This window comes from Poecilia reticulata, linkage group LG9 (genome assembly GCF_000633615.1).
Source record: "Poecilia reticulata strain Guanapo linkage group LG9, Guppy_female_1.0+MT, whole genome shotgun sequence".
NCBI lineage: Eukaryota > Metazoa > Chordata > Actinopteri > Cyprinodontiformes > Poeciliidae > Poecilia > Poecilia reticulata.
Window position 1 is genome coordinate 17,238,589 of NC_024339.1, and position 15,996 is coordinate 17,254,584.

The 15,996-nt window shown below is 37.9% G+C and overlaps 1 protein-coding gene across 1 annotated transcript in view; it reads left to right on the top strand.

Annotated features, from left to right (window-relative positions):
- Positions 1-12,602, top strand: part of fbxl17 (F-box and leucine-rich repeat protein 17) — a 242,826-nt gene extending 230,224 nt beyond the window's left edge. The window contains exon 11 of the mRNA XM_008418318.2: positions 10,401-12,602. Coding sequence (XP_008416540.1) covers positions 10,401-10,538 — 138 coding nt within the window. The 3' untranslated portion in view covers positions 10,539-12,602. The remainder of the gene's footprint in view (positions 1-10,400) is intronic.
- The last annotated feature ends 3,394 nt before the right edge of the window (positions 12,603-15,996 follow it).

Here is a 15,996-nt window from a genome sequence, read left to right on the forward strand (position 1 = left end):
GTGTATCATTTGTAGTGACAACATTGTGCGGCATTGCTCTAATTTGACTTTAGACCCTTTAAAACAGTGTGTGTGCGTGTGTGTGCGTGTGTGTGGAGTGAAATTACTCTAAAAATTACAAATTACTCTGTTATTTCACTGCAACCCAATTACTGTATACAGTCAAATTCAGATACTATTACATTTGTCAAATAGAATTCAAATTATTTTCGAAAGTCATACCGGCTTGCATTAGGTCAGGTTTGCTAGTAATCTCTCATCCACAGCATGCAGATAACAAAATTTAAAAGGAACCGCTTATGTTTAATAGAGAAAAACCTCCAGCAGAACCAGACTCGGCATGAGCCGCTGTCCGCCATGACTGACTGGAATTTGAGAGAAAAGAAAGGAGACGGAGATTACTTTTTGTGCAAAAGAAAGTCAATTAATGTACAGAGTTCTGGCTTTAACCAGAAGAGCCAAACAAAGAAACAATTGGCCAGGAACACTTTCTATGGAAACACGAGTGCACAAGGGAGCCGACAGCATGAGCTCCCACACGGCTTCCAGGAAAGAGACAGAATCACAGAGTCACTTGCCAGGAGTACTTTCTATGGGAAATGGAAACAGAAAGAGTCCTCATAGTTTATGCCAGAACTAAGTCAGGGATTTTGTCCACAAGAGAAGATCACCTAAGTACAGAAGCAGTGGCCAAGAGCCCTTACTCTAGAACAAAATATGGACAATACGCAGATGAACAGCTCAGTCGACCGCTAAATTCAGGCAAGAAACATAGATAAACATAAAGTGTCTTAGCTAGAAGGACTTTCTTAGAAGAAAGAAAATAATAGCAGCAGAAACTCTTTCCTGCAAATGGTGACATTAGTGTAGATCACTTTGTTTTTCCCTTCAGAGTTATTATCCTTGGATTTGTATCTACCTGATTACTTTCTACACATGCTAGTGTAATATGTCTCTACGACACCTCCTAGTTTAGTTACTTTCATTTTAGCTTTTCCTAAAAGATTTTTCAGGACAGTGTTGCCAATCTTTTTTGAGTCTGAGACCGACAGAGAAATTATGTAAGGCCTCCTAAATTATGGTATGTTTTTACCCCAGTCTGCAGAGATAACAAAGCCAACATAGAAAAGAGATTCTACTTAGCCTTTTTCACATTCCTCTAGTTACCTTTGTCACGCATGATGGAGTGTGGGGTTTACAAACCTGGCCTCCAGAACCTCTTTTGCTGACCCCGTTCAGTAGAGCCGCCATTTCTCTTTTTGTGTGAGTGTATGTAGTGACACCCCGCTTTTCAGTTCTGCTCCAGTCTGACATTGTGCAGGGATGAGAAGGACCAGACCTTAGATGTCGCAAGCAGCGCCTGATCTGGTTTTTAAAAGCACATTCAGAGCCATGCACCGCAGATTTCTGCTCGGGTTGCTGTGCTTTCTGGGACTCTCTGAGCTTAATCAAAATGACTAAGCTCAGGCTTTCTGTCGTGAAAAGCAGTCTATTTCCTAAGCTTCTGAGCCAAAGCATCAATCATTCATTTAGAAATCTTGAATCCTTCAGATAAAATTGCTGGGACTTCTTTTGTGCTTTTGTACTCTTTAAATCTCCTTTTTTTTGTTATTTTCTTTCTTTTCTATCCATGTCTTTCCTCCTCCTCCTCCCTCAACAAAGAGAACTATCTCTGCCTTGCAGCTACTCTTTGCCAAACTTTACAACTGGGGGTCTTTTTCTGAGCAGTTTTAAAGGCCGTAAATCTGACCTGTGTAAATCTAGACTTGTTTAAGCTGTGTTGCGCTAAGACCTGATGCACTGCAATGTTCTGCTGTCTAAACAAGCCTTTTTTAAACATTTACCCCAAATGTATTTACTAGTTGAATGATACACTGTTTACATGGGAGTAGACAGGGAGAAGGGGGTATTTGTCTCCCTTTATGGGCCGGGAGTAGCCATGGCTGCCACATCTCCTAGGTAAAAAGAAAAAAGAAATGAAATATCATAATGCAGACTTGGGCTGAATTTAATGAAAACACAAAGGAAATGAAAAGACATTTGGCTGTTTTGCTGAAGAAAAAAAATGGTTCAACTAACAATAAAGCACTGTGGATTTTCATGGGATAGTTGCATTTTTTCCGCTTCTGTTTTCCTAGCCTGATTGTTAGGTGTGCTCTGAGGATGCCCTAATCTTGACAGTCTAATTTGACATCCATCTTTAAATCTGTGTTGTTGATTATCAATTTACAGCCCCTTTCTTCTCTTCTTTTGAGCTGGGGAATTGAACTGCTGCTGCATGAATCAACTTTACGACTGCTTTTACTGCCCTGCTCACTGGGAGAAGGCCGGGTGTTTGCAGTAAATGTATATTTTACATGGTGTTAGAGTGCATTTGCATCAGTGGATTAGTATTGGAGCACTCTGCTTTGGTCTGCTGTTATTTACAGTTGCTCTCAAAAAGTGTACACACCCCTGTTAGAATGTCAAGTTCTTGTTTTTTTTTTGTTTTTTTTTTTAAATGAGACCATAAAATATTATTTATAACTTTGTTCTTTCATTTATGTCCATAAATGTGACATTTATTCTGCAGATTTCAACTGAAACCCCCAATCATCAAATCTTTTAGGTGTTTAATATAGAAAATAAAATAACATAAGGGTGCAGTGATTTGATTGCATAAATGCGGATATCTTTAAATTAATGTTTTTACTTTTCAGTGTCACCTCAATTTAATGACTTTGTGAGATCAGAACAGAAAAAAAAAAAAAAAGAAACAGCGAACATGGCCAGCCACAGTATAGAACTAAAGTTGATTGAAAATCTGTGAGATTATGTCAAGTCTTGAAATGTCATCTTAATCTAAAAGAGACTTTTTGAAAGCTATTATCAGCAAACATTGCTGATATAAAAATGAGATATGCTGACAGAGACAAATCCTTCCTAAAGTTTAAATTCTGAAATCAATTCAAACAATGGTTTAATATAGCATTTGTTTAAGAACATTCACACTTTCTGCCTTTTTAGGCTTTTTAATTAATTTTTTTCTTTCTAAAATTTCAAATAAATGATAATGGTCTCATTTCTCTGTTCAGCTGTCTGATTCAAAAGCTGCAGAAGTGGTTACGTTGCGCTCTCACTGCGTTCTCGTTTGCTGCTTTGCATGTTCATTAAAAAAAAAAAAAAGCTAAACAACAAATCCAGCACATATTTTTGTTTTTCTCCTGCCTTATTGTACTGTCTGACAACAGCACATTACCCGTCAGGATGAATTACACCGAGCTTAGATCCAGAGGGCAGCATCTTTGAAGTTAAAATGGGGGGAAAATATCATAAGTACAGGCTTGAGTCCAGATAGCCGCGGCTGCTCTCCCAGATGCTTCTCAGAGATTAGAATCATCAGTGTGCAGTGATCTGCTCTATCATATGGCTCTCCTACAGATTTGGCAGCAGGTTTGAAAGGAGGGTTGTATAGGCCGGGTCACTGAGTCTGGACTAAATGAGGGGAAAGTAAAAAAAGGAGAGAAAAAAAGTCTAAGTGCCACATATTTGAAACACTACCCCAGGGATTTTATTCTAGTGTTCTCAATTACATTTTAAGCCTATGTCGCCTAGCAGCAAAATATTATCAAGCAACTTTTTGCCTAGTAACGAATCTGCTCTCTAGGAAGAAAAAGATTTTTCAGTTGCAGGGGTGCAAATGCAACCAGAAAACTCACCTTTGTATAAACCAGTTGCATTCGGTATTTGGTGTGACCTTCATATCTCACATCAGCTCTAAGCCACAAATACCGACCAGGTGTGGTGATATCATCGCATATCATTCAATATACCACACAGCAATGCAAAGGATATATAGCATAACAGTGCTAGAGCTGAACGGATGAAAACTACAGAGACTTACTCTGAAAACTTTCTGCAACAAGAGTTTCTTTAGAAAAGAAAAAAAATATTTAGTTATTGAGCTTCTAGCCCTTTAACCTTTATAACTGCTATATCCACAATAAACATTATATTCTAATTAAAGACGTCAGGACACAAAGTTATTATTTATTTTAAAAATCGAAGCTGAAATGAAAAGTGGAAAAAACAAATAGGAATAAAAGCAAATAACTGGCCGTTGTTGATGAGCCAACATTTAGAAAATTTACTCTGAAACTCTTCTTCAGAAAGTGTAAGACCCCTTGTTTGCTTGTCTGGAAAACCTGAGTGCTTCGAAGTAAAAAAAAAAAAAATCCATATTATATTTATTTTGAGAGAAGTTATAAAGTCATCTCCAAACAATTTGGAGTCCATTGTTTTTATAAGGATCCAATGCTTGTAGATAATGGTTACAAATAGAGGTCAAACAATAGAAAGAGTCTATTTATTCGTGGCTCTAACGCAAATAAGTCATAACAAATAATATTCATTGCGTACAAAAATGTAATAAATCTTTTGTGTTTTATGAATTTTAAATTATTGATATATTCTGGTTCACATTTAAAGAAGCAAAGTGTTTTTACTTTGATCTGGAGATTACCAAATGCATCCTGGGATCCCTAAAGACTCCAGAATAAAACAAAAAACCCGTTAAGATTCTTAGCAAATATGTTCAAAAGTTCCACACAGTAAGCATCACAAATCTAATATTCTACAGTTACCACCTCATATGTATGGACTTAAACTGAATGTCTCACAACTCGGATGTCGTAAAAATGACCAATTAAAAACATTCCTTCACCTTGTGCTACACTCTGCTGATCCTCTGTCAACGCGAATGAAGATTCACTCACTAAATGCTTGGAGAAACTCAGAATGATGGCAGCCTGACCTACTCTCTGATTAAGTCAGCTAATAATTATATTACTACCTAGGGGACTTCATTCAGTCTTGAATAATAATGAATAATCGGTGTGTATTATAAGGGACCCACTAATTTAAGACATGACGGGACGTAATCTTTCACAAAATGATTTTTTTTATCTCATGCGTAGACTTGAAATTGAAAATATTTAATTACTTTCACTACAGCAGTAATTTAAAATATAAGTATACTGCACAACAGATACAAATTGTTTAAATTAGGTACCAAACCATTGAAATTCTTTATTCTGCTGCAGTAATAAAACTTCGCACCCAGCATAATGGTTGAATCAGGAAGATTTGATTTGACTCATTTGAAGCCTGTTGCTATAATTAAATATTACCATAAAAACAAAAGAATTAAGCACAAACTAAAAGTTTTTATGCATTCTGATTAAGAGCAACAAAGCAGAGGTCACCACAGTTGTTACTCTTCTCATGATTTCCATCAAAGCAAACCAGCTTTGGCTCAAACATTTAGCATTCCCATAACCAGCAATTAGCCTATGATTCAGCATTTTGATTGGAGTTGTGTGTGCGAAGTTTGCTCAGCAAGTGAAGCTGCACTAAATTAGCATTAATGAATGTTATGGCCTCTCATCAGTGTGACAGGTCTATTCTTTAGATCTGTTTTAATTGTAATTAAGACCTGATTAACAAGCTAGGGGATGTTCCAAACCCAGTTCAGGAATGTAGCATAATATGCAATGAAGGCAATCAGGGAGTTGTCATTTTATTTGTTAATGAGGCTCACCCATATGTCAAAACAAATTTAACTTATTGTCTCCAAAGCAGCTATGTTTGAAGCCCTCTGTTAATCTGCGCCCCTCCTCATCTTTGTTTTTTTGTTTTTTTATGAGTTCAGTTAAATGCCTACTTTTTGTTTATGTGGAACAAAAAGAATAAGTGTTTGTCTCTAATTTAAACCTCATTAGAGACTTCATTGTAATAAATTTTATAAATATCATTATGTTGAACTTTAAAGTGGTTGTGTGGAGTAGTTACTGGCAGTCAGTGTCTTTGTTTGGAGTAGACGGTGGGTAAGAGTTATTTCATTTTGAAACGTTAAAGAAAATTGCGTCACAAGACAAGAGCAGGATAACCTTTCGACCATGTAACAATCTGTAACTGCACACACTGTGGCTGCTAAATTTATCCCTGAGCCGTGACTTATGGTTCCTCCTGTATCGTCCAATTGCAACAACTATGTGACAGTAAAGTTGAGTGATAACGATAGCAAAGACGATGGGATAATTTTTTTTTCTGGGAAGATAAGGGGAAATTTAAATGAGACATGTTATATAGGGAAAGGCTCTTGAATGGAGAGACATTCAAAAGCCTTGAATCTCTTGTTAGATTCTACTAAACAGCAGCAGCATGTTTCAGGGGCATATACAGATATTTCTTGCATGAGAGAAAATAACATTTTAATCAGCCTTTGTACACAGAAGCAGTTGTTTGGGACCTAAATGTCTTCTTTTTTTCTCTCTCTCTCTCTTTCCCCATATTTTGAAAACATTTCAAGGCGGGCTTAAGGTGCCTTATTGCCTTCCCCATCTTTCAAAAGGGAAGATGTGGTGAAGTGGTTGAAGTGTGTTTTGCTGACTCACCAAGCACTAGTCAAAGCATTGCATTGGATGACTGGTGAAGTGGCAGACCGGTTTTGTCAACTGATATAGAGAAAATAAATGAAATGTGCGACTAGACAGCTGCAGGATTTAGAAGCAGAAACAATACTCAGAAATAATTTCCAATGACAAAAATAAGAGACATACATTTTTAAATTTGAAGCATTTGCTCGGCCAACAACGGGATTGCTTCACACTGTTGTTCCGCCATTATTGCTCTAAAATAATAAATCCTCCTGGGCGACTTCAGACACAGATTTTTTGTGAAGTTCTTTCCTGTCATACTGCAGTGTCTGCTCTCTGAAAACTCAAAGATGTGTGAGGGATGTCAGTGTCTCGTGATTTATGAATGGGCAGATGGATCTCAAAGGCAGCTTGTCTGAGGCTGTTCATTCTGATAAAAAGAGCATTATTTGAAAACAAAATGTACTTGTCCTATAAATAAATTTGGGCTTAAATGGGTTTTTTTTCCTATTGTTTTTGTGATTTCTTTGCAAAGTCATAGATTTTGTGGCGCTACTGTAGCATTTTGTCCCCCTACTACTCCCGTTTGAAAATCTACATTTAAAGAAAAAAAAGATGAGAAAAAAGTAACAAGCAGACAAATCGGACACCCAGAATGTTTTATTATTTGAAGATCTTAATGAGCTCCATTTTTGTCACTAACCAAATCAATCTCAAATCAATAATCAGACTGTAACTTGACACCAGGAAAGGCAGAGGCAGCAGTGTAGTAACATTAAGAGAGACTGTCAACTGCAGGTGGGAGTTATCAGCCACTTAAACCCAGGTTTTGACTATATTTGCCAAAGATTTGCAATAAACCCAGAATTATGCCTTATCATAAAAACCATGGAGATCTGTTGAACTTCTGTGGTCACAGCATCGCAAAAAAACTGGAGGGACTGGATTAAGGAAAACATAAAGTCAAATTAAAGAATTTTGCAAATACGATAGAACTTCCAATCAATGAATGTTTATCTAAACATCATAAATTGCTTACTGCCTTGAGTCATTTGCTTAAATAGAGCCCACACTTTAAGTAGTCTACCAGCTGGAAAAAGATAAATTCAGCACATCTCTCTCAACAACATGGTTTAATTTTAAAAGTTGCATATGGCTACTTCTGTTCTTTTGGTCAAAATAAACTTAGTTGTAGTTTCCAGATGTTACCCCTGGAACATCCCAATGCTGTCCTGCTGCATTAAACAACAAACATCACCTGTTATATTTCTGCCATACAGAGCATGAATGCATATTATTTACATCATTATCTAGTATTTATTTCAGACTAAGAAGTTCTAAATTAGTTTGACATTATAATCCTAGGACTGTTCTGCAATTTAGAAGTCAGTACAAAAACTGTGGCATGATCCGTCAAATAACGTAAAAATGCCAAGCTAATTTCACACCAAACTAATTTCTTGTTCACAATGACATATTTGCATGAGTACAGGTGGATTAAAATAGGCTTAATGTACCCAAAAAAGCACCTTCCGTATGTAACTTTTAGCACAGTTAGAGAATCCCATAAAGAAAAGGACACAGAGATTTGGAACACTGCAGGCGTCCTTTGATTGCAATATCAGTTTTCATGCCCTGTATGACTGAAACCTCGAGGACAAAATATCTCCGAGGTTGTTCTTTTATTTTTCCTTTCCCTCCAATTCATATTATCTGCAGGAGAGCTCCAACTTGTTGAGTTTGATCTTTTCATTGCATGAGGAACTGTGATGATTTGTTTTATAGAACTGCCTGGCGGTTAGGATATTCATATTAGCTGGGCAAAATAATGTGAAATCTTTAAAGCAATATCCTGAAACACTGTATTATTAATGGTTCTGCAAATGGATCGCTGAACAAAGCTCTGAACTTGTTGGTGGAATATTCCCATTTTGAATCTTACTAACTGAATTAATGCACCTTTTCTTGAGTTAATGCGTCATTTTACATTTAAAAGGCAATATTTTACCATCATGTCTGTGCCAACTCAAAAGATTAGTGAATAGTTTTGGCTCTCACTGAGGATTTCTAGATCACAAATTCAAAATGGTTTCATGTGAGAAAATTTCCAAGCGCTTGGTTGTAATTAACTTTATTTTTCTGGCATCGCTACCATCTCGCTAAAGTCTGTGCAGCGCTCTATGTTGACACCTGACTTTTAACTCACTGTAAAGTTTCTTGGCAATCAGGAGAAAGGCTGAAAGTGTATTGTTGCCTTTTATTTTCAGCCTGGAGTTTCCATTTTCTCTCTGTGACCCGAGAGACATTAGTGTTCTGTCTCCTCCAGAACACTTATTTCTTTGATTCATCTGGTTTCACCCTCACTCTCTTTTTGTTCTATCAATATTTCTAGTTACCAAGGAACTGCAGAGCATCACTGCTTGTGTTTTGCACCGCAAAAAAAAAAGAAAAGGAAAAATAGAATTCGAAAATGACGAGCAGTTTTGTTGCCAGAAAGGCCCAAAACCCCAAATGCTCTAATGGACGAATCCTGTAGGAAAAGTGAAATACTTTTATCACTTGGTTGGCAGCAACAGTCGACAATATCCTTAATGTTAATATAAGTATGCATACATCATTTCGCCTGGAAAGCATCATGCTCTCGGGTGGGCGGGGGGCCGGTTCTGGGTGGGTTGCAGTTAAGCCCTGCAGGTCTCCAGGGTTACTCTGTCTCTGCTCTTTGTCAGCTTCTCAGACTCTCTCACTCTTGGCTCTCAGTGATGGTCTGATAGAGTGTTAGACTGGCAAAGATGTGCAAGAGAGGCTATTAGCCGCTTGTCTTTCTGGTCCTCTGAGAACATGAAGGCCTCATTAGCCCAGTGAGCTCAGCTGTCCTCTGGTACTAAACCCGCCACCACAGTCCAATTGTGTGTGCGGATAAGCATGTCCATACACTTCACGCTCTCAAGGAACTGTCTGTTCGGTATATTAGTCGAGAATCCAGTAATTTCTATGAGACCCGGGCCCATTCGCAATGTACCTGCTCAGCATCTGGTACTATAGAAGGCAATGCAGAAATCAGCATGTGTAAAAGAGAAAGTACACTAGTTTATATTATGGCTTTCAAAACATTAGGTAGACCTAAAGCAAAAAATTGCCTTAATTTTTTTCCGAGCTAAAAATATATTAGTCATGTTTTTCACTAATTAGTACTATGAAAACAATATTGCATAGTACTATCCCTAAAGTTTCTTGCTATTTTAAAGACCGAAGTCGTCAGTTCATAATGAACTTCTCACTAATGAGGAGAGAAAAAAAAGATCTTTATGAAAAAATTTCAATTAGAGCCTTTTGCAAGGACACAGAAATAAAAAAAAAACTGCTGAAGGGAGAATAGAGTCAGTTTGCTGCTTCTGATTGAAACTGTCCATTCAAAAGTTTTCAGTTCTTTCCTTCAACTTCAATGCCAGACCTATATCTGCCATCAGATCCCGGATGATCCAGCCACTGAGCTTGTCCAAGTTTTAGCTTAGAAGCAGGGAACTGATGAGCTGCTCAGGATTTAAGAACAAGCGAACGTCAAAATGTAGATTACAAACCCTTGCCATCGTAATTTAAAACATTGCCCTGGTAGGCTATTTGTTAGTCACAGCTTTTTGCCTTTTGACTGCATAAATATATGAATGCCAACAGCTTTTTAGGGAATTGAGCTGTAATAAGATACAGTATCCATGAACCAAAAGACTAGCAGAGAAGTAAATGAATAAGCAATAAACTAGCAGATACAGTTCAATGATTTGTCGTCCATCATCAGATTTAGCTGGTTTTAATAATAACCTTTATTTAACTAAATATAAAACCTTGTTGAGATCTACAGAGCAGCTTAATTCTATACAGTTAAAACTAATGTCTGCATGTTTAATGTATGCTAACTGGAGTTTAAACCAGTTTCTGTGACCTGGCACAACACTGTTGGTGATGCAACATGTTATTTACGTTTCACAGGTGAACGAGGAGACGGTGGAGAGGCTGGTGGTTCAATACCCTCACATCGTTTTCAGCACAGTGATGCAGGACTGCAAGAGAACCCTAGAGAGAGCTTATCAAATGGGTTGGAGCCCCAACACGTCGAACTCTTCGTAGCTGCCGCTGCGTCACAGGCACGCACATAAACACACAGCTTCACATACATATAAGCACAAGTCAGTGCAGCTCAGCCATGCCTCTCATTCACCCTTCAGTCATGCATGTCAACATGTAGCGACACACTCAGACAGAAAAGAAATCAGTCCATCATAAACGTTTAAGGTAAAGTTCTGTTAGTTTGTTCTATTGACGATGAATAAGACTTTGTGCATCGACTACATTTAGGTTGTTTTCTGAAAAAATCATCATTTTTTTGGTTTTCATTCTACAGTTTAATACAACAAATGTTAGATTTTGTTGCATCATCTTGATTGTAGAGTAGATGTAAGGGTACAAGCTTTTTGAATAGTTTTGAAATTATATCTATAAATAATAAGTGAACAAAAAGGAAGAACTCTTACCTAACAGATATTTAGCCATAGTTAGACCAGAGTCATTTTATTTGAAGATAAGATAGAAACAGGTTGGCTTCCTCTGAAGGAACCGCTCTCGTCGAGGTCTTTTCCATGTCAGCCCATCGTGACGTTCGCTTTCCTCCAAACTGCTCTGCCGAGCTGCCTGAGGAGGAAGCAGAACACATGGAGGAAATATATTTGTCTTCTGACCACTTAAGTCCACCTGAACTGCCACGGCTCCAGACCGCACTCGAGGCATTTTTAAGGAAATTGTCAGAGGGGATTTATTTTTTTTCTCTCTCTCCATTTGGACAATAGTTTTCTTCTCTTTGGACATCGGCGCAGTGCTACACGTTTTTTGTGGATTTATTGGGACCATTGACGAGCCTCCGGTGTCAGAGACAGAAGATTTGGTGAAAGACTCAGCGCAGAAACAGTTACTTTCAAGCCAAGAGAATGTCGTTGTGTGTCGTTTAAAGCGTGCATGTTTCTGTTTTTCATCTTTGTTTCAAAGTACTAGTGGTGTGAAGACGAAGCTGAGATACATGTGACTTTGGGCTCCATGCTGCATTATTTGCAGTGCAAATATGAATAATGACTGAGCATCATGTCATCATTTTACCATCATTTTGGTATGAAATTTAACTTTGCTTGAAATAGAGATTGCCGTTTATTACACAACAAAAAAAAAACAAAAACCATCCCAAACCTTCTGGGTCCTTTTATTAGAACTTAACATGCAGAAAAAGTTAAACTGTTGTTCAGATGAACAACCTGAATCCCACTTTACTGAAGTGTTTCCTTACTGTGAGTTGGTATGAACGCGTATTTGATCCCATATAAACTAAATGGGATTTATTTAGCCTACTATTAGTTTTGATTGTATCCTTGTTAGCATTAGCTCTGTAATGCTGTGAGCAATTTACGTTTATTTAGCCAAATGCGTCGTAACCTTGTCTGTTTGCACAGCACAAATAGATCGGGATTCTTTGAACACAAGTTTATGAGAATCGTATTGTGTGATTTATGTTTGCTTTTTAAAGACCCGGTCCCCGGGTTTCTATCATTCACAGGACTTACAGTTACAAGCTTTAGGGCTGCAAACAATTATGCAAAGAAGGACAAGGGTGACTATGGAGTGGTGGAAAGACTAGAAAGGGATTCTTCCTCACATCTCAAATCATAAGTCGAAAGAGAAACAGTTTACTAAGCCTTAGTAGAGCAAATTATAACAAACCAGTGGAAAATCAGTGGATGAGAATTGATCACATCTCTGTCATTCAATAGAAACTCAGTGCTGCACAGTTTAAAAGTAGAAGAAGCAGGGTACGTTTCTAAGGTGTGAACCAACTCTGGACTCCAAACACCATCCCACAGGGAGAACACCTTAATGAGCTGAAAGTCTGAGTTGAAGTGTAAACTTTGCTGGCGCATACAGATTACAGACAGTTAAGAACAGACTCATTTTAACCTTGTTGGGATTTATTGACTTTACCCAAAGGAAGACTTGTCCTTTGGCTGTGTTTTTGATCTTTTTATTCTTTTTTGTAAACCCTGTAGGCACTTCCTCCTCTGCTAGGTGTTGAAAAGATTGATTTCTGATTTGCGAAGGCAACCATAAATGACTGGATTTACATAATGATAAATAAAAACACTACAACTTCAAGACTTATTCTGTCCTTTTTTATTTGTGTTTTTATATTGAGAAACAAAGTCGAATACTCTGCTGCTTCTGTTGTCGTCATCTGTGAAGCTTTGTTTGGAACAGACCTTTCAACGTTTACTTAATATGACGTAGGTATAATATTCTCTGCTTTTACATTTGACAAAAAAAATAAAAATATTTGCTGTTTTTCTTCTCTTTTTAGAGTTACACTTTGATTATGACTGTCTAATGTTAGCTGATTAACTGGGTGATAAGCTCACGTAGGGTGTCAGCAGCTCGGCAGACTTGCTGTTAGTTTTTCTCATTTCTAAGCAGTCGAACTTTGACCTGAAAACCCTGGAATCTCTTCAAAAGGACGTTAAAACACAGGATGCTGGAACAAAAATGTAAGTTATTAAAAAATGTTAACTTCCTTAAAAACGTGGGGACATTGGTACGAAAACATAACCCAGAAATAATCATGCACTTTTCAAATTATGCATCATACAAACTATGTTCAAACTTGCATTTAGCAAATGTTCCACCCCGTGCTTCCAAGTAAAACATAAATAAGGGCACCTGCATGTTATTTTTCTTTTATCAGAACAGCCAGAGAGTGACACACCATTTCTTTAAGGTAAAGATGTTTTTCACAGATACTGCTGCATTTATTTCACTTTTTTTTTTTTTCCAGAGCCCCCGAATCTCTATTAAGGGACACTTTGAAGGTCAGAACTATTTACGATCACAGGAGTTCCACATCTGAGACAAAGCGAGGAGACATCAGCTTGCTGCCCAGCAAGACAGCAAAGGCCTCAAAGAGCTAACAAGCTGCCACTCAATATGTCCCCATGTCTTTGGCAGTATTGTCCCTTTCAAGTGTCTGTTTTACTGTTCAACGTGTTTGTGTTGTTTCATGTCAGACGATCAAACGTGGGAGAAAGCATCAAACGGGACACAAAGGTGGGTTTCTTCCGCGGTGGCTCTTCACATTGTCAGCAGTTTGAGGCTCGGCTCACAGGAGCTGAGGGAGTATTTTAAATCTTAATCAAAATATACAGAAAGTGAGAAGCATGGATGCAGCAGCGACTCTTATTGCTACTGTAATTAAAACCTTCCCCTAATGCAAAACGTGTGTGAAGGCAGAGTTTCTGACTCATTGGTGCAGGAAGTGTTGCAGATGGAAGTGACACCTGTTTCAGAATTAGTCCTGCCTTTGTCTGGTTTAAATTTATTTTAAATGTTTCTTTACACCAAACTAGTTGATGTGTTTCTTTGTCATTGCAGTTTGAAATGTTTCAATTTTCTCCATTTGGTTCTGGTTAAATTAATGACTTCCTGCTTTGGACTTACGTGTTGAAAGCAGAACTGTTCTGCAGCTGTTCTGCTTTGAACAACTGTTCATCTTTTTTTTTTTTTTTTATTGTAGAAAGGATCAACATAATTCTCAAAAAAAATTCTTAAACCCAATCCAAAATTTGGGCTTAGGTTCATCATTTATCATTTATTAACAATTTGTTAAAAAAAAAAAAAGTGAAAAAGGAGTTTGGCACTAAATATCTCCCTGAGTCGCTTTACTTTGACAAGTAGAGCCCATTAACATCTGGCCTGGTCATTTCTGAATCTCCTGCAGTCTTTCTGAATTTGGAAGGACAAGACATTTTAATTTCTCTGCCACAAATGAGCCAATCTTTGTTCACTTCATTCTCATTTCTCCCAAGTAAATTATGCAGCTTGTTGAATTTTACTGCCACCAATTAGACGGCCCTGCGAATGGGCGGCAGTGCCAACAATTCTCAAGCTGATTGAAGTGGACTCGACTTGCTCTCGCTTCTCGGGCTTGTGCAGTATTCATCAAGGTAGAGGTACGCGTTCAGACGAGAAGGTAGAGGTACGCGTTCAGACGAGAGCCTGCCCTCCGGGACTGAAAGAAGAGCGCAGGTCCACTCCGACACCAGCTACGGAGGGCCGTAATTAAACACGGTAAATATTCATGTGTTCACTTACATGTTTAATGAGGTGCTGATAAGAATTGACACTGACCATAAAGGACATTTGTCACGTTGGACCTGGAAGGACATTAGCCCAGTCTTCCTGAGAAATTAGTATTTTTCTTCACCTAATCATAGCCGACATTGACGGATGTCCTCGACTGAAAAGGCAGAAGCTCGTTTGAACTTCTTCATAAGAATTGATGCAGTGCGTCCTGCTCATAATGAAGGCTTTGTTTTACAAACAGTCTGCCCGCTTTCCTCCAGCATCCATGTGGCGACAACGAGTTTATCATGTCAGAGCTGATTAGTGAGCGAGACTTGGATGTTGGTGAGTGAAGGGAAGGCAAGTTTATTTGTTTAACACCATTTATGGACATCATAAATCAAAATCCTTTATAGGACAAATAAATGGATAGAGATAAAAGGCTGAGTACAGTTAAAAAAAAAAACATGAAATGGACATTAAAAATATGACACACCACTTGAGAAACATTAAAATGCTCATTTACGATAATAAAAAAAGACATTAAAAATGATAAAACAAATGCTTAGGCTCCACGAGAAAGCTCCCATTAACAGTAATGTTTTCCAATATTGGTTTATCAAAGCCAAACATTTCTGCACACCTCAGCTTTTCAGGGAGTTTGTTCTAGAGCTGCACAGAAACTAAATGCGGCTTCACCTTGTTTAGGTTTGGACTGAAAAAACGGACTCAGCTGCTCTTAAACTCTAGGCTTCACACACTTCACCAGCAATTCTGTAAAGCATTTAGGCTCGAGACCATTGACATTGTGATCCGTTATACTGTAATGTGTCAGAGAGCTTGTCACAATATTTTGGTTGAGCTGCAGCTACCTTATTGATTTTTACATAGAACTGAACGGACACCAAATATAAGTTTCTAGCAGGTCCATCGGCAGCATCTGAAGAGGGCTAACATGCGGCTCCACATTTCTCTCTCTCTCCTTTTCAAATTTCTGCTCATCAGCACCTTTGCTGCCTGTTTTCCATCCGTACTCTGCGCTCTCACTGCATATCTCTGTGACGTCACATGAAAGCAACCTATTACCAAATAACACGACATCTGCAAAGATAATCAACATACTGACGGGTAAAATGATGTAGAGATACTTGGGTATAAAATGGGATGTGAGTTAGAGTATAATGATACTACTCACAAAAATGTGAAAGTCTTGTATGTTGGTTAGTAGGTTTTCCTACATTAAAGTTTCGGTACTGTAGATTTTCCATACATTCAGCCTAGACACTTCCTCCTTGTTTTTGTCTTCCATTTACCCACTTTCCTCCTACTGAGGCCTATTCTGCATAATCAGCTGTCATGGCAAGTCTGGTGTTATGTTTGGACTCAAATTAGTTTAAAAAAAAACAACAAACAAAGAAAACAAGAGACCATTTTAAAA